Source organism: Loxodonta africana, chromosome 6 (genome assembly GCF_030014295.1).
Source record: "Loxodonta africana isolate mLoxAfr1 chromosome 6, mLoxAfr1.hap2, whole genome shotgun sequence".
NCBI classification, from domain to species: Eukaryota; Metazoa; Chordata; class Mammalia; order Proboscidea; family Elephantidae; genus Loxodonta; species Loxodonta africana.
The window spans coordinates 44,464,896-44,491,740 of NC_087347.1; the positions used below are offsets into that span (position 1 = coordinate 44,464,896).

General features: G+C 38.6%; 1 protein-coding gene across 1 annotated transcript in view; it reads left to right on the forward strand.

The window, feature by feature from the left end:
* The window catches only part of C2CD6 (C2 calcium dependent domain containing 6), a 139,945-nt gene that overhangs the window by 59,845 nt on the left and 53,255 nt on the right, over positions 1-26,845 (forward strand). Inside the window, exons 11-13 of the mRNA XM_064287440.1 lie at positions 13,607-13,676; positions 15,994-16,037; positions 16,997-17,260. Of these exons, the coding sequence (XP_064143510.1) occupies positions 13,607-13,676; positions 15,994-16,037; positions 16,997-17,260 (378 nt within the window). The remainder of the gene's footprint in view (positions 1-13,606; positions 13,677-15,993; positions 16,038-16,996; positions 17,261-26,845) is intronic.

Consider the following 26,845-nt stretch of genomic DNA (forward strand, 5'->3'; position numbering starts at 1 on the left):
TTCTGTCTTTTGTTCCTTTGCAATCCTGGCAGATGTGAAGTGGTATCTCATTGTGGTTTTGATTTGCATTTCCCTATCGATGGCACAAAACAGCAATGACTAATGATGTTAGTCATCTTTTTTTTTTTTAATTGTATTTTAGATGAAGGTTTACAGAACAAACTAGGTTCTTATTAAACAGTTAGTACACTTTTTTTTTTTTTTTAGTTTTTATTGTGCTTTAAGTGGAAGTTTACAGATCAAGTCAGTCTCTCGTACAAAAATTTATATTGTTCTTGTTGTTAGGTGCCGACGAGTCGGTTCCAACTCATAGCGACCCCATGCACAACAGAACTAAACACTGCCCGGTCCTGAGCCATCTTTACAATTGTTGTTATGCTTGAGCTCATTGTTGCAGCCACTGTGTCAATCCACCTCGTTGAGGGTCTTCCTCTTTTCCGCTGACCCTGTACTCTGCCAAGCATGATGTCCTCCTCCAGGGACTGATCCCTCCTGACGACATGTCCAAAGTATGTAAGCTGCAGTCTCACCATCGTTGCCTCTAGGGAGCGTTCTGGCTGTACTTCTTCGAAGACAGATTTGTTCATTCTTTTGGCAGTCCATGGTATATTCAATGTTCTTCGCCAGCCCCACAATTCAAAGGCATCAATTCTTCTTCAGTCCTCCTTATTCATTGTCCAGCTTTCACATGCGTATGATGCAACTGAAAATACCATGGCTTGGGTCAGGCGCACCTTAGTCTCCAACGTGACATCTTTGCTCTTCAACACTTTAAAGAGGTCCTTTGCAGCAGATTTACCCAATGCAATGCATCTTTTGATATCTTGACTGCTGATTCCATGGCTGTTGATTCAAGTAAAATGAAATCCTTGACAGCTTCAATCTTTTCTCCGTTTATCAGGATGTTGCTCATTGGTCCAGTTGTGAGGATTTTTGCTTTCTTGAAGTGCAATCCATACTGAAGGCTGTGGTCTTTGATCTTTATTAGTAAGTGCTTCAAGTCCTCTTCACTTTCAACAAGCAAGGTTGTGTCATCTGCATAACGCAGGTTGTTAATGAGTCTTCCTCCAATACTGATGCCCCATTTTTCTTCCTATAGTCCAGCTTCTTATGTTGTTTGCTCAGCATACAGATTGAATTCCCAAACCCGGTGCTGTCTAGTCGATTCCAACTCATAGCGACCCTATAGGATGGAGTAGAACTGCCCCATAGAGTTTCCAAGGAGCGCCTGGCGAATTCGAACTGCTGACCCTTTGGTTAGCAGCCGTAGCACTTAACCACTATGCCACCAGGGTTTCCATAGATTGAATAGGTATGGTGAAAGAATACAACCCTGACGCACACCTTTCCTGACTTTAAACCAATCAGTATTCCCTTGTTCTGTACGAACAACTGCCTCTTGATCTATGTAAAGCTTCCTTATGAGCACAATTAAGTGTTCTGCAATTCCCGTTCTTTGCAATGTTATCCATAATTTGTTATAAAAATTCATATACGCCTTGCTATATACTCCTAATTGCTCTCCCCCTAATGAGACAGCATGCTCCTTCCCTCCACCCTGTCTTTTTGTGTCCATTCGGCCAGCTTCTGACCCCCTCTCTCCTCTCATCTCCCCTCCAGACAGGAGACGCCAACATAGTCTCATGTGTCTACTTGAGCCAAGAAGCTCATTCTTTACCAGTATCATTTTCTATCCCATTGTCCAGTCCAATCCTTCTCTGAAGAGTTGGCTTTGGGAATGGTTCCAGTCTTGGGCTAACAGAAGGTCTGGGGACCATGACCACCGGGGTCCTTATAGTCTCAGTCAGACCATTAAGTCTGGTATTTTTACAAGAATTTGGGGTCTGTATCCTACTGCTCTCCTGCTCCCTCAGGGATTCTCTGTTGTGTTGCCTGTCAGGGCTGTCATTGGTTGTAGCCAGGCACCAAGTAGTTCTTCTGGACTCAGGCTGATTTAGTCTCTGGTTTATGTGGCCCTTTCTGTCTCTTGGACTCATAATTACCTGATGTCTTTGGTGTACTTCATTCACCTTTGCTCCTCGTGAGTGGAGACCAATTGATTCATCTTAGATGGGCACTTGCTAGCATTTAAGACCCCAGACGCCACTCTCCAAAGTGGGATACAGAATGTTTTCTTAATAGATTTTATTATGCCAACTGACTTAGATGTCCCCTGAAACCATGGTCCCCAAACCCCACCCCTGCTATGCTGGCCTTCGAAGCATTCAGTTTATTCAGGAAACTTCTTTGCTTTTGGTTTAATCCAGTTGTGCTGACCTCTCTTGTATTGTGTTGTCTTTCTCTTCACCTAAAATAGTTCTTATCTACCATCTAATTAGTGAAAACCACTCCCCTTCTCTTACTCCCTCCCCCTCTCATAACCATCAAAGAATATATTCTTCTCTGTTTAAACTATTTCTTGTGTTCTTATAATAGTGGTCTTATACAATATTTGTCCTTTTGCAACTGACTAATTTTACTACACATATTGTTTTATGACATTGGTTAACAGCCTCACAACATGCAACATGTCGGCACTATCCCTTCTCGACTTTGGGTTCCCTGTTAGATGTTGGTCTTCTTTTTGTGTGCTCACTGGCCATTGTATATCTTCTTTAGAGAAATAGTTATTGAAATTCTTTGCCCACATTTTAATTGGGTTATTTGTCTTTTTATTGTTCAGTTGTAAGAGTTCTTTATATATACTGGGTACTAGACTGTTATCTAGTATTACAAGCAAGGGTTAATATTTATAAATATAATCTAACCTATATGCATTTGGACCTCAAAATAAAGGATTCCTCGTACTATTACTGGATAGATAAAACATTGACTGAGATCACAACCCCGAACTGGTAGAGTTGTAACATACTGATATTTTCATGCTTTTCAATGCCTCTGTGATAATTGGGAAGCACTGTGCTGCTATAGAAGAAGTTGATTAGTATTTAATAATAGAGAATTAGTATTTTAGGGGAAATTTCAGGGGGTCTTCATTAAAAACACTATGGACTTTAGGTTCTAATTGAAAAGTCAGTATTTTACAATAGCTCCACAATCACTCTATAGTTCTCCTTGGAATTTTGTAAATATCCACAGTTCTCACATTGAAACTCATAGGAGAACTCACAGTTCCTGATTTCAAAATATTATAAAGCTACAGTAATTAAAACAGTCTGGTAATGGCATAAGAATGAACATTTAGACCAATGCAATAGAATTGAGAGTCCGGAAATAAACACATATACCTATGGTCAACTGATTTTCAACAAGGGGGCCAAGTCCATTCAATGGGGAAAAAAATAGTCTGTTGAATAAATGATGCTAGGACTGGATGGCATATGCAAAAGAATGAAGCTGGACTTATACCTCACACCATATTCAAAAACTAGCTCAAAATGAATCAGTGGTCTAAATGGGAGAACTAAATCCATAAAACTCTTAGAACAAAATAAAGGGGGTAATGCTTTTGGACGCAGTTTTTAACAATGAATTCTTAGCTTAACACCAAAAACACAAGCATCTAAAGACAAAATAAATAAATTGGACTTCATCAAAATTAAAAACCTTTGCGCTTCAAAGGACTTTATAACCTTTGTGCTGCAAAGGACTTTATCAGCAAGGTAAAGAGACAACTTACAGAATGGGAGAAAATATTTGGGAACCATACATCTGATAAGGGTTTAAAATCCAGAATATATAATTTCTACAATTCAACAACAAGAAGATGAACAACCCAATCAAAAAATGAGCAAAGGACTTGAATAGACGTTTTATCAAGGAAGATATACATGTGGCCAATAAGCACATGAAAAGCTGCTCAACGTCATTAGTCATCAGGGAGATGCAAATCAAAAAACCACATTAAGATACCACTTCATCTGATTAGGATGGCTATTCTCAGAAAAATGGAGAATAATAAGTATTGGTGAGGATGTGGAGATATTGGAAACCTCACCCATTGATGATGGGTTTATAATATTACGCAGCCACTATGAAAACAGTTTGGTGATTCCACAAAAAGTTAAATGTACAATTACCCTAAACCCAGAAAACCAAACCCGTTGCCGATGAGGCAATTCTGACTCAGTGACCCTATAGGACAGAGTAGAACTGCCCCATACAGTTTCCAAGACTGTAATCTTTACAGAAGTAGACTGCCACATCTTTCTCCCATGTAGCAGCTGGTGGTTTGAGCTGCTGACTTATCAGTTAGCAGCTGAGTACTTAACCACTGCACCACCAGGGCTCTAGAATTACCCTATGACCCTAGATTTCATCCCTAGATATATACCAAAAAGACTTAAACGCAAGGATTCAGACAGATACCAATGTTCATTATTATTCACAATAGCCAAAAAGTGGAAACAAACTAAATATCCATCAACAGATGAATGGGTAAAAAAAATGTGGCATATATATAAAATGGAATATTATTCAGCCATAAAGAGAAATGAAGTTCTGATATAAGCTACAACATGGATGAACCTTGAAAACTTTCTGCTGAGTGAAATAATGCAGACACAAAAGGACGAATATTATGTGATCTGAAATGAAATATTTGAAATATCTAAAATAGGCAAATGCACAGAGGCCAAAGTTTATTAGTGGTAATGACGGGCGATGGGGAGAGGGGAAAGGGGAGTTATTGCTTAAGAGGCACTGAGTTTCTGTTAAGGATGAGGAAAAATTTGCAACAGTGATGAGAGTTACATAATATGGTGAATGTAATTAATGTCACTGAGTTGTACATGTAAAAATCGTTGAAATGACAGATGTTTTTTTAATATATTTTACCAAATAAAATTTTAAAAAGGTAATCTGTTTCCTGAGGATATCCTCTTATACTACTCGAAGTTACAAAATTATATAATTTACCTTGCAATCTAAAGAGCCCTGCTGTGGTTAATCGCTTGGCTGTTAATTGAAAGGTCGGCAGTTCAAACCCACCAGCCACTCCATGGGAGAAAGACGTGGAGGGCTGCTTCTGTAAAGATTTACAGACTTGGAAACCCTATGCGGCAGTTCTACTCTGTTCCATAAGGTGGCAATGAGTTGGAATTGACTAGACGGCAATGGGTATCTTGTAATCTTTACCTTGCATACATTAATCATTCAAAATCTCTATCCATTCTTGGATATTCTCTCCCTGAAACATCAACTCCCAGCCAGGGTATACTTCTTGTGATGGTTAAGGTTATGCGTCAATGTGGCTATGCCACTGAGGTGGTTTGGCAGATATTATGTAATCAGTTGCCGTTTTGTGACCTGATGTAAGCAGCAAATGAGTTGAAAGGGGAGTTTCCTCGGGGGTGTAGCCTGTATCCAATATATATGGAAGAACTGGCAAAGCTTGCCCCCCCTTTTTTTTTTAATTTTTATTGTGCTTCAAGTGAAAGTTTACAAACAAGTCAGTGTTTCATACAAAAATTTATATACACCTTTTTTCCTATATACCCCTGATTGCTCTCCCCCAAATGAGACAGCCCATTCCGTCCCTCCACTCTCTGTTTTCGTGTCCATTCTGCCAGCTTCTAACCTCTTCTTTCCTCTCATCTCCTCTCCAGATAGGAGATGTCAAGCTCATTCTTCACTAGCATCTTTTTCTATCCCATTGTGCAGTCCAATCCCTGTCTGAAGAATTGGCTTTGGGAATGGTTCCTGTACTGGGCTAACAGAAGGTCTGGGGGCCATGGCCACCAGGGTCCTTCTAGTCTCAGTCAGACCATTAAGTCTGGTCTTTTTACAAGAATTTGAGGTCTGCATCCCACTGCTCTCCCGCTCCCTCAGGGATTCTCTGTTGTGTTCCCTGTCAGGGCAGTCATCCGTTGTAGCCAGGCACCATCTAGTTCTTCTGGTCTCAGGCTGATGTAGTCTCTGGTTTATGTGGCCCTTTCTGTCTCTTGGACTCATAATTACATGATGTCTTTGGTGTTATTCATTCTCCTTTGCTCCAGGTGAGTTGAGACTGATTGATGAGTCTTAGATGGCCGCTTGCTAGCATTTAAGACCCCAGACGCTGCTCTCCGAAGTGGGATGCGGAATGTTTTCTTAATAGATTTTATTATGCCAGTTGACCTAGATGTCCCCTGAAACCATGGTCTCCAAACCCCTGCCCCTGCTACGCTGGCCTTCGAAGCATTCAGTTTATTCAGGAAACTTCTTTGCTTTTGGTTTAGTCCAGTTGTGCTGACCTCGGCTGTATTGTATGTTGTCTTTCCCTTCACCAAAGTAGTTCTGATCTACTATCTAATTAGCATATACCCCCTCCTTTCCTCTCTCTCTCCCTCTCTCCCTCCCCCCTCTTGTAACCATCAAAGAATATTTTCTTCTGTTTAAACTGTTTCTCGAGTTCTTGCCATAGTGGTCTTATACAATATTTCTCCTTTTGCAACTGACTAATTTCGCTCAGCATAATGCCTTCCAGATTCCTCCATGTTATAAAATGTTTCACGGATTCATCACTGTCCTTTATCGATGCGTAGTATTCCATTGTGTGAATATACCATCATTTATTTATCCATTCATCCGTCGATGGGCACCTTGGTTGCTTCCATCTTTTTGCTCTTGTAAACAGTGCAGCAGTGAACATGGGTGTGCATATATCTGTTCGTGTAAAGGCTCTTATTTCTCTAGGATATATTACAAGGAGTGGTTTGCTGGATCGTATGGCAGTTCTATTTCTAGCTTTTTAAGGAAGTGCCAAATCGATTTCCAAAGTGGTTTTACCATTTCACATTCCCACCAGCAGCGTATAAGTGTTCCAGTCTCTCCACAACCTCTCCAACATTTATTATTTTGTGTTTTTGGATTAATGCCAGCCTTGTTGGAGCAAGATGGAATCTCATGGTAGTTTGATTTGCATTTCTCTAATAGCTAACGATCATGAGCATTTTCTCATGTATCTGTTAGCTACCTGAATGGCTTCTTCAGTGAAGTGCCAGTTCATATCCTTTTCCCATTGCTTAATTGAGTTATTTGTCTTTTTGTAGTTGAGTTTTTGCAGTATCATGTAGATTTTAGAGATTAGGTGCTGATCAGAAATGTCATAGCTAAAAACATTTTCCCAGTCTGTAGGTAATCTTGGAAACCCTGGTGGCGTAGTGGTTAAGTGCTACAGCTGCTAACCAAGAGGTCAGCAGTTCGAACCTGCCAGGCACTCCTTGGAAACTCTATGGGGCAGTTCTACTCTGTCCTGTAGGGTTGCTATGAGTCGGAATCGACTCGAGGGCAGTGGGTTTGGTTTGGGTGGGTAAGTAATCTTTTTACTCTTTTGGTGAAGTCTTTGGATGAGCATAGGCGTTTGATTTTTAGGAGCTCCCAGTTATCTAGTTTATTTTTCTGCATTGTTAGTAATGTTTTGTATACTGTTTATGCCATGTATTAGGGCTCCTAATGCTGTACCTATTTTTTCTTCCATGATCTTTATAGTTTTAGATTTTATATTTAGGTCTTTGATCCATTTTGAGTTTGTTTTTGTGCACGGTGGGAGGTATGGATCTTGTTTCTTTTTTTTTTTTCCGCAGACAGATATCCAGTTATGCCAGCACCATTTGTTAAAAAGACTATCTTTTCCCCATTTAACTGTTTTGGGGCCTTTGTCAAATATCAACTGCTCATATGTGGATGGATTTATGTCTGGATTCTCAATTCCCTTCTGCTGGTCTATGTATCTGTTGTTGTACCAGTATCAGGCTGTTTTGACTACTGTGGTGGTATAATAGGTTCTAAAATCAGGTAGAGTGAGGCCTCCCGCTGCTCTTCTTTTTCAGTAATGCTTTACTTATCCGGGGCCTCTTTCCCTTCCATGTGAAGTTGGTGATTTGTTTCTCCATCTCATTAAAAAATGTCATTGGAATTTGGATCAGAATTGCATTAAATCTATAGATTGCTTTTGGTAGAATAGACATTTTTACAATGTTAAGTCTTCCTATCCATGAGCAAGGTATGTTTTTCCACTTATGTAGGTCTGTCTTGGTTTCTTGCAGAAGTGTTTTGTAGCTTCCTTTGTATAAGTCTTTTACATCTCTGGTAAGATTTATTCCTAAGTATTTCATCTTTTGGGGGGCTATTGTAAATGGTATTGATTTGATGATTTCCTCTTTGATGTTCTTTTTATTGGTGTGGAGGAATCCAACTGATTTTTGTATGTTTATCTTGTATACCGATACTCTGCTGAACTATTAGTTTCAGTAGTTTTCTGGAGGATTCCTTAGGGTTTTCTGTATATAAAATCATGTCATCTGCAGATAGATACACTCTTACTTCTTCCTTGCCAATCTGGGTGCCCTTTATTTCTTTACCTAGCTTGATTGATCTAGCTAGGACCTCCTGCACAATGTTGAATAAGAGTAGTGATAGAGGGCATCCTCGTCTGGCTCCCGATCTCAAGGGGAATGCTTTCAGGCTCTCTCCATTTAGGATAATGTTGGCTATTGGCTTTGTATAAATGCCCTTTATTATGTTGAGGAATTTTCCCTCTCTTTCTATTTGCCGAGAGTTTTTATCATGAAAGGGTGTTGAACTTCCTCAAATGCCTTTTCTGCATCAATTCATAAAGTCACGTGATTCTTGTCTTTTGTTTTATTTATGTGATGTATTATTAAAAAAAATTTTTTTTTTATTACATTAATTTTTTTCTAATAGTTGAACCATCCCTGCATACTTGGTACGAATCCCACTTGGTCGTGGTGAATTATTTTTTTGATACGTTGTTGACTTCTATTGGCTAGAATTTTGTTGAGGATTTTTGCATCTAAGTTAATGAGGGATATAAGTCTATAATTTTCTTTTTTTGTGGTGTCTTTACCTGGTTTTGGTATCAGGGATATGCTGGCTTTGTAGAATGAGTTTGGGAGTATTCCATCCTTTTCTATCCTCTAAAATACCTTCAGTATTAGTGATGTTAATTCTTCTCTGAAAGTTTGGTAGAACTCTGCAGTGAAGCCGTCCAGACCAGGGCTTTTTTTTTGTTCGTTGTTTTTTTGATTACCTTTTCAACCCCTTCTTTTGTTATGGGTCTGTTTAGTTGTTCTACCTCTGTTTGTGTTAGTTTAGGTAGGTAGTGTGTTTCTAGGAATTCGTATATTTCTTCCAGGTTTTCAAATTTGTTAGAGTACAATTTTTCATAGTAATCTGATATTATTCTTTTAATTTTATCTGGGTCTGTTGTAATATCGCCCCTTTCATTTCTTATTCGGGTTATTTGCTTCTTCTCCTGTTTTTCTTTTGTCAGTTTGGCCAATGGTTTATCAATTTTGTTGATTTTTTCAAAAAACCAGCTTTCGGTCTTGTTAATTCTTTCAATTGTTTTTCTGTTTTCTATTTCATCTAGTTCAGCTCTAATTTTTATTATGTGTTTTCTTCTGGTGCCTGTGGGTGTCTTTTGTTGCTCTCTTTCTACTTGTTCAAGTTGTAGGGATAATTCTTTGATTTGGGCCCCTTCTTCTTTTTGGATGTGTGCATTTATTGATATAAATTGACTTCTGAGCACTGCTTTCACTGTGTCCCAAAGGTTCTGATAGGAAGTGTTTTCATTCTCATTGGATTCCACCCTTAGTGTCTTCTATAATTCAATCTTTTTTGAGCGGGGTATTGTTCGGTTTCTGAGTGTTTGATTTCTTTTCCCTGCTTTTTCTGTTGTTGATTTCTACTTCTATGGCGTTATGGTCAGAGAAGATGCTTTGTAATATTTCAATGTTTTGGATTCTGCTAAGGCTTACTTTATGACCTAATATGTGGTCTATTCTAGAGAATGTTCCATGTGCACTAGAAAAGAAAGTATACTTGGCTGCTGTTGGGTGGAGTTTTCTGTATATGTCTGAGGTCAAGTTGGTTGATTGTGTCATTTAGATCTTCCATGTCTTTATTGACCTTCTTTCTGGATGTCCTGCCCTTCACCAAAAGTGGTGTGTTGAAGTGTCCTACTATTATTGTGGAGCTGTCTATCTCACTTTTCAACGCTTTTAGAGTTTGTTTTATGTATCTTGCAGCCCTGACATTGGGTGCATAAATATTTAATATGGTTATATCTTCTTGGTGTATTGTCCCTTTAATCATTATATAGTGTCCTTCCTTATCCTTTATGATGGATTTAACTTTAAAGTCTATTTTGTCAGAAATTAATATTGCCACTCCTGCTCTTTTTTGATTGTTGTTTGCTTGATATATTTTGTTCCATCCTTTGAGTTTTAGTTTGTTTGTATCTCTAAGTCTAAGGCATGTCTCTTGTAGGCAGCATATAGATGGATCTTGTTTTTTAATCCATTCTGCCACTCTTTGTCTCTTTATTGGTGCATTTAGTACGTTTACATTCAACATAATTATGGATAGGTAATAACTTAGTGGTATCATTTTGATGTGTTGTTGATAGTTTCCTTTCCCCACTTAATTTTTTTTGGCTCAGTAGATTTTCTTTATGTATTGTCTTTTCCTCACATTCGTGGTTGTTGATTTTGTCTCTGCTAAGTCTCCATTTTTTTCTTGTATTTTATTTTGATGTGTAGGATAGTTTGTGTTCTTTGTGGTTACCTTATTATTTACCCCTATTTTTCCAAATTTAAACCTAATTTTATTTCTTTGTATCACCTTATCTTCCTCTCCATACGGAAGATCTATGACTGCATTTCTTAAAAAAAAAAAAAATCTTAGTCCCTCTTTATTGTTTTAATGTTGTCTTCTTTTATATAATAACATCGCTGTTTCCCTGTTTTGAGTGGTTTTTTGTCTTGATTTATTTTTGTGATTTCCCTGTCTGGGTTGACATCTGATTGCTCTGCCCAGTGTTCTAGTCTTGGGTTGATACCTGATATTATTGATTTTCTAACCAAAGAACTCCCTTTAGTATTTCTTGTAGTTTTTGTTTGGTTTTTATGGATTCCCTAAACTTCTGTTTGTCTGTAGATGTCCTAATATCACCTTCATATTTGAGAGACAGTTTTGCTGGATATATGATTTGTGGCTGGCAATTTTTTTCCTTTAGTTTTTTATATAAGTCATCCCATTGTCTTCTTGCCTGCATGGTTTCTGCTGAGTAGTCAGTTTATTCTTATTGACTCTCCTTTGTAGGTGACTTTTTGTTTATCCCTAGCTGCTCTTCAAATTCTCTCTTTATCTTTGGTTTTGGCAAGTTTGATTTTAATGTGTCTTGGTGACTTTCTTTTAAAATCTACCTTATGTGGAGTTCGATGAGCATCTTGGATAGATATCTTCTCATCTTTCACGATATCGGGGAAGTTTTCTGCCAACAAATCTTCAGCAATTCTACCTGTATTTTCTGTTATCCCTCCCTGTTCTGGAACTACAATCACTTGCAGGTTATTTCTCTTGATAGAGCCCCACATGATTCTTAAGGTTTCTTCATTTTTTTTAATTCTTTTATCTAATTTTTCTTCAAATATATTGGTGCCAAGTGCTTTATCTTTAAGTTCACAAATTCTGCCTTCCACCTGCTCAATTCTACTCCTCTGACTTTTTATTATCTAATTCTGTAATTTTATTGTTAATCTTCTGAATTTCTGATTGCTGTCTGTCTATGGATTTTTCCACCTTATTAAATTTTTCATTATGCTTCTGAATAACCTTTTTAATTTTTTCAATTGCTTTACCTTTATGTTCCTTGGCTTGTTCTGTGTATTGCCTGATTTTCCTTCCTGATGTCTTGAAGGGTTCTGTATATTAATCTTTTGTATTCTGCCTCCGGTAATTCCAGGAAGTCACTTTCATCTAGAAGATCCCTTGATTCTTTGTTTTGAGAGCTTGTTGAGATGTTCATGGTCTGTTTCTTTATGTGACTTGATATTGACTGTTGTCTCTGAGCCATCTATAAGTTATCGTATTAGTTTATTTTATGTTTGCTTACTGTATCGTAGCTTCTTGCTTTGTTTTGTTTTGATATTCCCAGATGGGTTGCTTGAGTGAGCTAGCTTGATTATTTTCACGTTTGGAGCTCTGACATCCTGTCCGAGATGGCTAGAGCTATTATCAAGTATATCAGTCTAGGAGTCCATTCACTTTTCTTGTCTGAATTCACCCAGGTGTCCAGGTAGCTGATGATCAAGTGTGTGGTACAGGCTCTGTCCTACAGTCTTAGAGGGGCAGGGGTGATTGGTGTAGGTACTGGTATCTGATTCCAGCAGGGGGTCATGCTTTGAGCAAGGTAGGGGCTGAGAATCATCCCCCAAGTGTCTCTGAGGAAAGCATGTCCCTGTTCCCTAAAGTATACAGGTGGGTGGGTTCTGCAGATGGACCATAGGCACCCAGTATTTTTGGTTATAAGGAGGTACTAATTATCCTTGGACCCCTGTCATGGGTAGCTGGGTGACTGCAGTGAAGCCACCATTCCTTATGTGGGTTGGTGAGGACCCTGTTTAATAGGCAGAGCAGTGTCAAACATCAAACACCCACCTGTCCACCACACAGCTGAAGTAGTTGTAGTCTGCCAACAAGAGCCTATTCTCCTGAAGTAGGCCCACACAGGTCCATGCAGGGGGAAAGGTACTCAAAATCCACAGATTATTTATGCCTGGACAGGAGCCATTTCTGTCTTGAGGTCCCCCAGTTAGTGGAGCTGACAAATTATCTTTTTCCCCAGTTGCAAATTTTTTCCTTCTCCAGGGCCTGGAGGATGGCTCCAGGTGCTCAACAGGGCCTATCTCAAGTCCAGGGAAATGAACAGCCACTGAAGCCAGCTTGGGGGTGGGAGGAGTGTGGTAAAATATGCACAAGTACTTAGCTTTTGCCAAGAGCACCATTCTTCTCTGGCTCTGGAGGTGTGAGTAGGTTGTTTGGCTGGCTGCCTCTTCTTGAGGAAACTGTGGGCAAACACTAGTACCAGCCTGCTGCAGCCACTTCCGGGAATGGTGTCTGAGGGCTCCTGGTGATTCAGGTCCAGTAACTCCTCTCCACTTTTGAACCGCCCCTTCCTCCCCCTGCCCCTCAGTTCATTTTCTAAGCTTGCCTTTGATGCTCAGGGCTCTAGCTTGTCATAAATATACTTGTTTCACTTGTTTTTTTTTTTGGTCTTTGTCATAAGAGGGCTCACCAGAAGCATCTGTCTATTCTGCCAACTTGGCCCTGCCTCTGCTTGCCCTTTCTTGACCCTGCACTTGAGTCATCATCCTCTGACCTCCAGTTCTTGGGACTTGAGCCAGCAGCCTGCCATGTGACCTGCAGATTTTGGGATTCACCAACTCCCATAGCCCCATGAGCCTGCAGCTTGCTGTCTGGCCTTCTGTTTTTGGGTTTGTCAGTCCCTGCAACCACATGGGTCAGGAGAAGCCTCCAGCCTGATGCCTGACCAACAGATTTGGGACTTGCCAGCCTCCACAACTGTGTGATCCATTTCATTGAAATAAATCTCTCTCAATATATACATTTATATATATATACACCTCACTGGTTTTGCTCCTCTAGAGAACCTAGCCTAAGACACTTCTCTTTACAATTGTTCATTCGGATTTCTTTTCTCACAAACACATCTTCTTCTTGTTCTTTGTAAATTAAAAAAAAAAAAAAGTGTATTGTATTAAAAGAAACTATGAGGTAAAGGAAAACTTGTTTATCTCTTTAACCTTTCCCCAATATATTTTCTTTGTTTTGTTTCTAGAGAAGTAATACCAGTGATGTACTTGGAAGCCTGACTAATGATCAACTGAAAGAGAAGACTCAAACATCAGGTTAAGAAACTGATTTTTATTTATTTTTGTTATTTATTAATAAGATAATTGAGAATAAGGAAGTTATATCACAAAAACAAAATTAGTGATTTGCTTTAAATGGATTCTATTTTGTTAGGAAATAAATATGTACTTCATTGTAGTTTTAGTACATAGTATTTATATTTTAACATTTCCAAAGAGAAGACCTAGTCGAAGTAAGAGGTTTTTTTTTTCCAATGCTTTTTAAAACTTTTTGAAGGACAAAAAAGTTAAATCTTATGCATGAAAAGATATTTTTGTTATAGATTGTGAACTGTCTGCTTCTTTGATGTAGAGGTGCATGTATATGAGAGAAAGAAAGAGAACTAAATTAGCAAAAACCCAATTCAAGAACTTACTAAAAAGTATCAGTAAGAAATTTAATTAATGGAAAATACTGTTCATGCAGTCTTGCTGAAAATTTCTTTAAGAGCTTTGCTTAGAAAGCAAGTTAAAGTAGATACATAATACTGTATCTTTAATATCTTGGGTTCTTCACGTGTGGAATAATGATTTATTGTTAAGACTTTTCTTCAGTTTAATCATCCTTCTCTATGTCTACTTCCTTGGCTATATCAGGCTTTGGTTTATTCATATCCTAATGTCTGGGAATCAACCAGCCTAGCAGTAGCCATTGCGTTCTCACTCCCGCCCCCTTTACTTTTTTTCACTTATCCAAAGAGTTTATTTTGAGAACCATCGTATCATCTAGTGAATTCTTTCCTTTTGGTATTCCTATAGCCTCCTATAAAGAGCCCTGGTTAAGTGCTCAGCCGCTAACCAAAGCCACTTAGTGAGAGAAAGATGTGGCAGTCTTCTTCCGTAGATTACAGCCTTGGAAACCTATGGGGCAGTTCTGCTCAGTCCTATAGGGTTGCTATGAGTCAGAATCAACTCTATGGTACACAACAACAGTAGCCTCCTGTATATATATCTATATCTATCTCTTTATCTATCTATATCTATAGTCTACTACAATGTTATAGTTAACATTCATTTTTCATTGTGATCTAGGTACTTTATTGAATTATACGAGTCAGTCCTCACAACAATCCACTGAGGGATGTATTGTTCTCATCTTTACAGAGGAGGAACCAAAAACTCATTGCCATTGAGTCAATTCCGACTCATAGCAACCCTATAGGACAGAACATAACTGCCCCATAGGGTTTCCTAGGCTGTAATTTTTACAGTATCGGATCACCAGGTCTTTTCTCTCACAGAGTGGCTGATGGATTTGAACCACTGACCTTTTGGTTAGCAGTTGAATGCTAACCTCTGTGCTACCAGGGCTCCTTACAGAGGAGGAAACAGATTAAGTAATCAATCAGAGGCCGCACAGCTACTAAGTCAGTCATTAAAAAAAAAAAAAGACATTGCTGTAGAGTCAATTCCACTCATACTGACACTATAGGACAGGGTAGAGCTGCCCCATAGGGTTTCCAAGGAGTGGCTGGTGGATCTGAACTGCCAGCCTTTTGGTTAGCTGCCCAGTTCTTAACCACTGCACCACCAGGGCTCCTAAGTCAATCATAGGGGTGGAATTTAAACCCAGTCAGCTTGACCCAAGAACTCATGCATTTAAGCATATTGCCTCTCACATCTTGTATATACTTGTATCAGACCTATTAGATAAACTATTATTCCATTTTACACATGAGGAAACCAAGGCTCAGAAAAATGATCTGCCCAAAATCATGCAACTAATAAGGGACTGTAGTAAAATTTATTTTTTACTAGGCTTGTTGTCTAGATTTTGTGTCTCAACTCTTTATTCCCTGTTTCCCTCCCTTATAGGTTTTTCTTTTCTTTACTCACTAAACATGTATTCCTTACCTGTAAAATTTTCTAGGAAAGTTTTGTGTTTTATTCAGCCTCTTTTGAAATGGCCTTATTTTTTCTGGCTTCATACACTTTTAGCCTAGTCTTTTTTCCTAATTCCAAGCCTACCATTGACCATCTGGGATGTATTTTCTTTCATCTTGACTTTTAGCAAAATACAGTCTATATTTGTTTTTATGTCTTATATTGATGGATCTGAAATCTTATCACTTTTTGCATGTTTTCATTTTACCTCCATACATGTTCATTTACCACTGCTTCAGTTTTCTCAGAGACTCATCAGTCTTTTTACTGAAGACTTTTATTTTTGGATAGCTGCTTTGATTTAAAGAGCTCTTTTTTTGTTGTTGTTCTGGGTAAGGAAACTTATAATAGTATTTTACCAGTATACATACATATAAATGATGTGTTGTTTTATGTAAAATAAAATACTTTTATTAATTTTTTTTAACAGATGCCCCTCTTATAAACGAGGAAGTTGAAACTGTTCCAAAGAAGGTAAGGGAACTTTTCCTAAAAATTACTATCTTAAAAAGGAATAAAATACTTATAAATTGAGAAATATTTATAGATGGAAAGGGTAAAGAACCCAAGAAGTTATTCAAGTGTTTTGGGGTTATTTCTGTTATGGCAATATCTGTGGAGTTACAGAGTTAGTTTACATTAAATTACACTTTTGAAAAGGAGGCTTCAGTATATAATAGTAATATTTAAAAAGAAATATGAAGATAGGGCACAAAAGGTGTTGAGGAAGTGAGGGGAACAAGTAAGAAAAATGCCTGAAGCTCTGTATGAAATCTTAGAAATGGATGCCACAGACCAAACCACATTCTTTACTATTTCTCACCAAAAGCTTTTAATTTTACACATTGTAAACTTTTCCCATGAAGTGATAATAATCTTAAAATAGAAATCAATAGAGAAAAAGGAAAGACAATACAGAGATTTTTATAAAGATAAGTTAAAATAAATTTGTGATTCCTTTCTTTGTGGTATTTGCTATTAAAATTTCCTTTTATTTTATGGTACATTTGTGATTTTACGATATTGTTCTTCATGCTATTTTGCTATGAAAATTTCCTTTATTTTGTAATACATTGGTGATTGTAAAATGACAGGAACATGTCAGATCCCCCAGATTTTCTTTTTTGAGATGTTACTGATTTATAAACTGTGGACATATGAGAACTGCTGCTTTATTAAAAAGTATGGTCATCTTTATGGACAATATTTCACAGTCCATGATTTCAGGCAAGTAGAGAGCACGTGAACACAGGTCTCTAAATCTCTCAGCTCTTATATGTAATAAGGAATATAATAACTTACAAATATTAACAGTGATTTGTTATGATAAAAGATAAGGATACAATTGATTTTAAGTCCAGTTTTGTTAATCTGAAGTATTTTCTAGCCAATAGTGATTAATTGGTAGCTTTTTTTATTGAAATATTTTCTAGCTACTGGATAATAAGACTCTGCCAACCCTGACTCTGCCAACTTTGAAGCTATTGCACCAAGATGATTTAAATGCCATTCCTGCTAAAAGTGATGAATCAGAAAAACAAACATACCCACCACCCACAGACCCTCCATTGTTCACTATTCCAACAATAGAAGAGAAAAAAATACCATCTTCAGATGAACATCAATTTTCTCCACCAGAAGTAAAATTGGAAAATAGATATCCAAGCCCTGTTAAAACAGATTCATCTCCACCAGAGGTAAAGTTGAGAAGTATCTGTCTAAATCCAGGTAAAATAAGGAGAAGGAACTTAGATTGATCTTCAACAGAAATTAGGTGGCAAAGCAACAATGTAGGCTTAGCTAGAGGGGAGAGCACAAGCTTAGTTTCCCCAGATTCAAAAGCCAAGATCCAGAAGACCTTGAACTAAAGGTATCTTCCCTCACATTAGAGTTATAAAACTAGGAAAAACAAAATGATTAATTTTTAATGACAAATTAAATACAAATAAATTAAAAATGCATTCAAATGTCTCCAAGTAGAAGTGTGTTTAAATATATTAAACATTTCCCTGTTAGTACTGATCAAGTACAAGTCTCACAGGTTTGTACAAAATTCAGCTGAAAGTGTAACAACAATAATTAAATGTAAATTCAAAGAAAATTTAAAAGCCTGGGAAATTATTTCAATGGAAAGTTTTAATAAAAGTGCTGTACTATAGGAAATAGCATATGTTTTTCCTGTCACAAATAATTTTATAGTTAAAAATGAGAATAATGCGAATGCAAATTTAAGATACACGAGAGTAACGTCTTTCTCAAAATGCCAGTTATTTCACCTCGGTCTTTAAATCTTATCAAATCAGTGTTATAGGTAGCTCATAAAGCAGTGTAAAAAGTTGTACAGGTCAGAAGGTAAAGAATCTGAGTTCTAAGTAAGTCTCTGCCTCTAAATATTTTGACAGGCTTGGACATCTAAATCTCTGGACATATTTCCTTATTTTGTGAATGGTAGATTATACTCGGGCATTTCTAAGTTCTCTTCAAATAAGAAAAAATATATAATTTTATTAAATATATCTAGCTGGGAAATTATCCTTAATTACCTAGGTCAGTAGCTTGGTCAATGCAACTTAAAAAGACTGACTTGCTGAATGTGAAAGTGATACACAGTTACTACAGAAAATTTAGAAATGGAGAGGAGCATAAAAATGAAAATTCTTCCACCATGGTTAACATTTTTGTTTCCATTCAGTCTTTGTTATAGCATATATATTTTATTTATTTTTGAAAACTTTGTTCGAGCTATATATAATTTTATATTATGCTTTTTTAAAAAAACCTAACAGTATGAGCATGTTACCAGAATTAAAATTTTTCAAGGCAAAGACTATCCTCATGTATGGACAGTACATAAATCTTTTAAACATTTTCGATATTGTTGGACATTATGTTTAAAAGTAACATCTTTTTACCCAACTATTTATTTGGATGTATGATTATCTCCTCATACATTCATAGGAGGAAACCCTGGTGGAGTAGTGGTTAAGTGCTACAGCTGCTAACCAAAGAGTCGGCGGTTTGAATCCGCCAGGCGCTCCTTGGAAACTCTATGGGGCAGTTCTACTCTGTCCTATAGGGTCGCTATGAGTCGGAATCGACTCGACGGCACTGGGTTTGGTTTTTTTCGTTTATTTTCATAGGAATGGCGTGTTGCCAATTTGCCCTCCAGCGAGGTTGTACCACTTTACATTCTTGCCAAGATATTTCAGTATTAATCCTTTTTAAAAACAATGGTTTAAAGTTTTCCATGCTGATTAGCCATTTTGATTTTCTCTACTATGAGTAAGCAGATCATGTCCTTTCCTCCTTTTTTCTTTTGGACTTGGTGATCTTGTTTTGGTTTTATAATGAGCTCTTTTTATTTTAAGGCTATTAACCACTCGTATATTCATGGCATGTACTTTTCCATAGTTTGTAGTTTGGCTTTTGATTTCTATATTATTTTTAGTGTGACTTCCAAAATACTAGGTTTTCATTTGATAAGTGAGTTATTTATTGCTGTGTAACAAACCACCCAAGAATCTCAAGATTCTGTGAGATTAACTGTGTTTAGATGGGCAGCTGTTCTGCTCCACTTAATGTTGGCTGGGACCGTAGTCACCTATGAGCTCTATGGGGCTGGAATATTCAAGATAGCTCACTTATGTCTGATGACTTAATGGGGACAGATATAAGTCTGGGCTCAGCTGGGGCACATGGACATCAGGACTGATGTGTCTGTTTCTGTCCCTCTTTCATGTACTCTTAGCAATTCTCTCTCTCCCTATCCACGAAGTCTCATGTAGTCTCTTTACATGGCTTCTCTGTCAGAGCAGGTGAACTTCTTACGTGGAAGCTCAGGGCCCCCAAAAGGAATGAAAACAGAAGTTTCAGGCCCTCTTAAAACTTAGGCTTGAAACTACTTCCACAGCATTCTGTTAGTTAAAGCAAGTTACGGGCTCAGCCCTGATTCATTAACGAAGGGGACTGAAGAAGGGCATGATTCTCGGGAGGTGTTATTCATTGGAGGCCATATTTGGAGATTAACTATCATAGATTAAACTACCTGTAGCCCTGAGTGGCACAGTGTTTAAGAGTTCAGCTGCTAATCAAAAGTTCTGCAGTTCAAATCCACCAGCTGCTCCTTGGAAACCCTATGGGGCAGTTCTTATCTGTCCTATAGGGTTACTATGAGTTGAAAGCCACTCAACGGCAATAAGGTTTTTTTGGTTTTTAGCCCCAAGTAATTAATTCTTGTCCTTCCCACCTGAAAAATATCCTCACTTCCTTTCCAAGATCCTCAAGGTGTCATGCTATTGTTATATCAGACTCAGGCTTGAAGTACAGGGTTTCATTGTCTAAATCAGATCCAGACAGATGAGGCTCTTTGAGTGTGGCTCCTCTCAGTCTTAAAACCTGTGAATTGCAGAGACAAGTTATCTGTCCCCTATATACCATGATGAGTTGAGAACAGGAAAACTGGAATAGGCATTTGTATGGGTGAGGAGAAATGTGAGGCATGTAGCAGTAAGTGGAATATAGTGATTCTGAAGCCCTTGACCCTTCCCTTGGGCCTTGGCTTTATCTCTGAATAATCCCTCTTTTTTGTAAGAAAGGGATTATATTTGTAGCTGAGTAGCTTTGCAGTTTACATCCTGTCTGTAGGAAGGTGGGGCTTCAAAGACCTTATTTCATCTTAAGCTTCCCCTATTCCTTTCAGTGTAAGATGCTGTCATTCTCTTAAAGATTTTGTGGGCTTCCATGTATCAAACTGTGATCTCCTCAATTGAATAAATCTTACACCCCTAAATATCTTTTTTAAAATTTATATTGTGTTTTACATGAAAGTTTACGGCACAAATTAGTTTTTCATTCTGGTAGAGAGGATCTAATAGGTCACCCTAAGATTTTTAGAAGCCTTTTTGTGGGTCGACTTTTTTTTTTATGAGGTACCACCTTGAATCTTTCTTGAGGTCTTAACAACAGATCTTATAGCCATATACTTGTGGTTTTGACGCTGAAACCACATTTTACCTGCAATACTCTAGATTTTATCTTTGTCCTGAGGTCATTTCTTTCTTTAGAGTCTTTGATTGGCAGAGATGAGGATGAAAAAGTTATATTTTCAAATTCCAGCAAATACTGACTCAGAAATATTTCCACTAGAGTCTGCTTAAAATCTGAGCAGTTCCTTCTTTGGTTTGCCTCTCTATTTGTACCTAATAATACCCAACTCAAAGAAGCCATTTGGTACTTTCATCATTCTACCTGGAAATTTCCTTAGCCAAATACTCAAGTTCATTAGCTATACTTTCTCTTTTCCATGTTAACACAGGCAGTAGTGTTGCCAAACTTTTTGCCACTATATAACATTGGTTTTCATTTCTCCAACCTCCAATAAAGTTTTCTTCTCATCCTTCCAACATTCACTAACAGTGTCCTTGAGGGCCCTACAGCTTTTGCCCGCCACACAGCCCCCAAACCAATGCCACATGTTTTAGATTTTTGTTATGGCAGCAGCCTACTGCTAGGTACCAACTTCTGCTTAGTTGCATAACAAACCACCCCAAACCCTAGCATCTGAAAAAAACATTTTTACTCTTTCTCAAGATTTGGTGGGTTGACTGCACTTAGCTGGGCAGCTCTGCTCCACTCTTTGTCAGCTGGAGCTACAATCATCTGGGGCTCTGCTGGGCTGGCTCCAGGATGGCTCACTCACATGTCTGGTACCTTGATGGGCATTGCTGGAAATCTTATCTTAACTGGATTCTCTCACTCTGTGAGTCTCAGGGACTTTCCCTTCCCACGTGGTCTTTACAGTATAACCAGGCTGCTCATATATCAGCTTAGGGCTTTAAATGGAGTTGTTTAGGCCATTTACACTTAATATTATGTGTGTGTGTGTGTGTGTATGTGTGTGTGTATTTTAATCTCCTGTTTAGTATTCTTGTGGCACAGTGGTTAAATGTTTGGCTCCTAACCAAAAGGTCAGCAGTTCAAATCCACCAGCCAGTCCTTCGAAACCCTAAGGGACAGTTCTACTCTGTCCTGTAGGGTTGCTATGAGTTGGAATCGACTTGACAGCAGTAGGTTTAGTTTTGGTTTGGCAGTAGACTGAATAATATACCTTGGAATAATAATTTTCCCCAAATATATCATGTCCTAATCCCTGGAAACAGTAAATGTTACCTTATATGGCAAAGTTTTTGCAGATGTGATTAAGGATCTTGAGAGGGGGAGATTATCCTGGATTATCCAGGTGGGTCCTAAAGCCATCACAAGTGCCCTTGTAAGAGAGAGGTAGAGGGAGATTTGACACATACACATAGAGTGGAAGGCAGTGTGAAGACAGAATAGAGAGATTTGAAGACATTCTACAAAAGAACAAGCCAAGGAGCTAGCAGCTACCAGAGGCTGAAAGAATCAGGAAACAGTTTCTCCCCTAGAGCCTCCCCATGGCTCTGCTCACACCTCGATCTGAGCCCAGTGAAACTGATTTTGGATTTCTGCTCTCTAGAACTATAAGAGAATAAATCTGTTGTTATTTTAAGCCCCCAAGTTTATGGTAATGTATTACAACAGCCATAGGAAACTAATGCAGTGCCAAAGAAAACCATCATTCTTTTCTAGCAGTGTCTACTGTGGGCCGGGTACATCACAGTTGTTTACAGTGAGCACCCAGCTATTTGCAGACTGCCCTGCCTGTCTTTTGACAGTACTGAGGACCCCACCAGTTATATCAGTTTTCTTCAGTCTGGAAACCATCTGATTTTAAAATAGTGTGCCTGAGGCTGAAAATTTTAGGTAGTTCTGTGATCCCACAGGATGATAGTACTTGCTGAACTGTGGAGATATCAGGTTACCAATCAGACCATGAGCCAGGACTTTGAGGCACCTGGGTGTTCCCATCCTTTATGTCCTGGTTCTTGATGAGGGGAAACTTTTATCTTTATATAATCTGTCTCTTGGCTTCAGCTATCATGTATATGCTGATGAATTTTGAATCTCACTGGAGCTCTATAACTTCCTATTTGATTGTCTTGTAGACAGTTCCACTCGGATGTCTTATTTCTATATCTCTCTGCTCATCGCACAGTGACTTTGTAAAAGCTCAAATTACCATTATGACGTGAAAGTTCATAATGCATTTTTAAAAGTAATGAGTTGAAAATGATACATGCTTATTATTAAAAACTCAGGCAATACCAAAACTAAAGAATGAAAGAATGAGAGTAAGAGAATGAAAGAGAAAATGAGAGAGATAAAGATAGACAGTGCCTAAAATTCTACTATCCAGAAATTACCAGTGTTAATATTTGGTGAATATCATTCCATCAATCTTTCTAGATTGCTGAGAGGCAATTCTCCTTGATTCTCTCACACTTTTGCCCATCTCTTGAGTGAGGCACAAATTCCATTTCTGTATTGCAACCAATTGCTGCTGTAGTTGTTGTCTTGTCCTCTTTGCATTGCCTTATGAGAAATGGGGCTTGGGAAATCCATGCAAAATGCTGATACTCTGGCTAATGCAATTGCTCTGAGTAATAAATGGTCCATCTCTGACCCAGAAGACTCATGTCTTCTATCAGTATCCACAAAACTGTGGAAGGCTACCGTATGATTCTACTTACGTAAAACTCTAGAACACTGCAATGTAATCAATAGTGACAGAAAGCAGATCAGTGATGGGGGAGGGATGGGGTGGGGGGAAAGAGGAAGAGAGAGAGATAGGAGGGACAGGAGAGGAAGATTTCAAAGGAGCACTAGTAACTTTTTGTGGTGATGGATATGTTTGCTTATCTTGATTGTGGTGATGGTTTCAAAGATGTATATATTTGTGAAAGCTTATCAAATTGTGTAATTAAAAAAAAGTTGGCATTATCATTAAATAAGTTTGATTTTTGTTCGTAGTAAAAAAAAAACTGTGGAAGGCTAACTTGTTAGCTTACAAGCAGGGTAAAATATCAAACTCTTCACAGCTCTTGACAAGGATGGGATACTGACAGATAGGACTTTCTGAAAGAAGAAGAATCAGGACTTCATGGTTTGATCGGTTGGCTTTGAGGGAATCCAACGGGAATTAGTAGTGAACATGCTGACCAAAAATTCTGATCAATCAGGCAATAAATAGTCCTCCACATCATTGCCTGTTAATGAGGAGAAATTAGGAAGATGGTTACAAACCAAGTGTGGGGAAGTAGGTTGGAAAATAGCTAGCTGCCTGAGTAGTGCCCTGGTTGTTGCCAGTTCTCCAGGTGGGGAGACTTCCTTGTCAATCTAATGGTGCACCTCAGTCTGTCCCATTATAACAATTAGTACTAAGGTTCTGTCTGGGTGGAAATAAGATCCTGCCCCCTTTTTGGCAATAGTGATGGAAATAAGTATCTACGCCAACGGTGACAGGATAGAAATTCATGACTACTATGGACAGAAACCAGGTGAATCATTAGAACTTTGGCTGGTTTGCTTGAGAGATGAGGGTGCTTATATGAGGGTGCGTAATGCTTATAAAGGAAGAATGGCAATGGCAGGGGCATCTTATGGCCAAATCCTCTTTGCAGTCTATTGTGCCAATCTTAGATCCATTCAAGACAACAGTAAAATGTCTCAGAGTTTTTTTGCAATGGGTTCTGCGTTGCTATAAGGGAGTTTTGTCTGTCTTGGGGATATTTCCCTAAGACAGACAAACTCTTGTGGAAAACCATAGATAGGCATTAACAAAGCATTGGGTGTACCTTAAATTGGGTATAAAATGCTGATGAAATTGAACCACTGGAAAATGAGAAACTGACCCAAAGAAATATAGATAAATTCTTACAGTTAGCCCTGGCACCCTGGAAAACTCTTCTAGTCCTTTTGTTGAAACCAGGCAAGAATTTAAGAGATGTTGGGAAACCCTGGAGGCCCAGTGATTAAGAGCTGTGGCTGCTAGCCAAAAGGTCAGCAGTTTGGATCCACCAGGCACTCCTTAGAAACTCTATGGGACAGTTCTACTCTGTCCTGTAGGGTCACTATGAGTAAGAATCGACTTGACAGCAATTTGTTTTTTTTGTTTGTTTGTTTTTATCAAGGTAATAGGACAGCAGATTCTCTGGATTAGACTCCACAAAGAAACTCACTGTTGCAAAAGCCAAACTCAAGTCAGCCTGAGGGCACATAAATCCAGAAAGCAGAGTGGCTGTGACTGCTGAGTTAAGGAATTTCCAAAGCTGAAATAGATGGTGTTGGCTATGAGAACCTTGCTGCCTGCTATAGAGTGTTGGGCAGACCAACAACGTTAGAAGTTCATTTGGTTAAGCTGCCACCACACCACTCAAAACCAAAAGTTAACGAGAAACCTTATTTAATGACATATGGAGCTCCTTTTCCCTTCTGTGCTCCTGACACTTCTTTCTCCTATATCCTAATCTCAGCTACTATAAGGAGAAAGATGTTTAGAGGTAGGGCCATGTTCTCCCAGCCCCTAAAGGGGAGGGAAGACTATATACACAAATGCAAGTATGCTGGGGAATTTCAGGGAGAGAAAGAACCAAATCTCTTATGGTCCTGTTGGATATGAGTGCCTAGGTCACTATCTTACCTGAACCCATAGAAGGAAAAGCACTTGGATTTAAGTTATGGAGTTTGGGCAGGATTCACAATGGAGAAGGAAACTAACATAACCTTATGGATGGAGCACTTTAGATCAATTTAATGTACTGTTATTGTTGCTTCTACATCTGAATGTATAGTAGGAATTACTGTGTTATATGCTTGTCCTTCTCCACTCCTTAAGTACACACCAGAGAGAATTCTCCTAATTAGAAAGAATTACATGTAGAGAAGTGCTACCAGGATATGTCAATCACTCCCCAACGTGTCTCCCTCCTATATGGTCCAACAGGAACACTATAGAATCCTAGAAAGACAAAGGGAAATCACAGCCTTCATTAAGGACTTAAAGGCAGCAGAGAAAGCAAGAGATGAATTATCTCAATACAACACTTCCATATGGCCAGTGAAATTTGTTAATGGAGCTGGAGGTTTACAGTAAATTATCACCAATTGAATCCAGTTGTTGTTCCCATATCCCAGCTGTTCCAAACACTGTGACTGTAACATAGACTGATGACACATGGAATGCTATCTTGAACATTTCCAACACTGCCTTTGCTATACCATTGGCACCTAAGGAACCAGACCAGTTTGCAAGCATTTGTAGTACTCTCTTGTCACGGATTGAATTGTGTCCCCCAAAAATATCTGTCAGCTTAGCTGGGCCATGATTCTCAGAATTGCATGACTGTCCATCATTTTATGTGATTGTCCACTACCTTATGTGATTTTCCTATATGTTGTAAATCCTATCACTGTGTTGTAACAAGATGGATTAGCGGCAATTATGCTGATGAAGTCTACGAGATTAGGTAGTGTCTTGAGCCAATCTCTTTTGAGATATAAAAGAGAGAAGCAAGCAGAGAGACCTGGGGACCTCATACCACCAAGAAAGCACCACCAGGAGCATAGTGTGTCCTTTGGACCTGAGGTTCCTGAGCTGAGATACTTCCAGACCTAGGGAAGACTGATGACAAAGACCTTCCTCCAGAGCCGACAGAGAGAGAAAGCCTTCCCCTGAAGCCGGCGCCCTGAATTCAGACTTCTAGCCTGCTGGACTGTGAAAGAATAAACTTCTCTTTGTTAAAGCCATCCACTTGTATTTCTGTTATAGCAGTGCTAGATGACTAAGACATCTCCCAATACCAAAAACCCAAACCCGTTACCATTGAGCCAATTCCAACTCACAGCAACCCTATAGGACAGAGTAAAGCTGCCCCATAGAATTTCCAAGGAGCAGCTGGTGGATTCAAACTGCCAACTTATTGATTAACAGCTGAGCTCTTAACCACTGCACCCAAGGAGTGCCATTTGCCACCAGTGGGTGAGTCAGGATTTAGCATGAGTGCTTCTACCCTCTGATGTGTAAAGCTTTCACTATATGGATAATGTCCTATTCATTGGCAAGTGAAAAGCCTCAGTCTCAACAGCCCTGATTGCGTTTTTGTCACATCTCCACCAGCAGGAGTGGCTGATAAACTCACAAAATTCAGAGGTCTGCTTATCAGATAAAGTTTATTGGGACTATTTGGGAAGATTCACAATGTTCAGTGCTTCTGGCCATCAAAGTCTCATTAGCCCCACTTCCACCAAAAAAGGATCTTAATGGGCTCTGGGTATGGGAGTCAATAGGTGTCTCATTTGAGCATTCTTTCAGTGGGGCCCAAACCAACAGGCTGTGTTAGAAGCTGTCCAGCCAGCTGTGATAC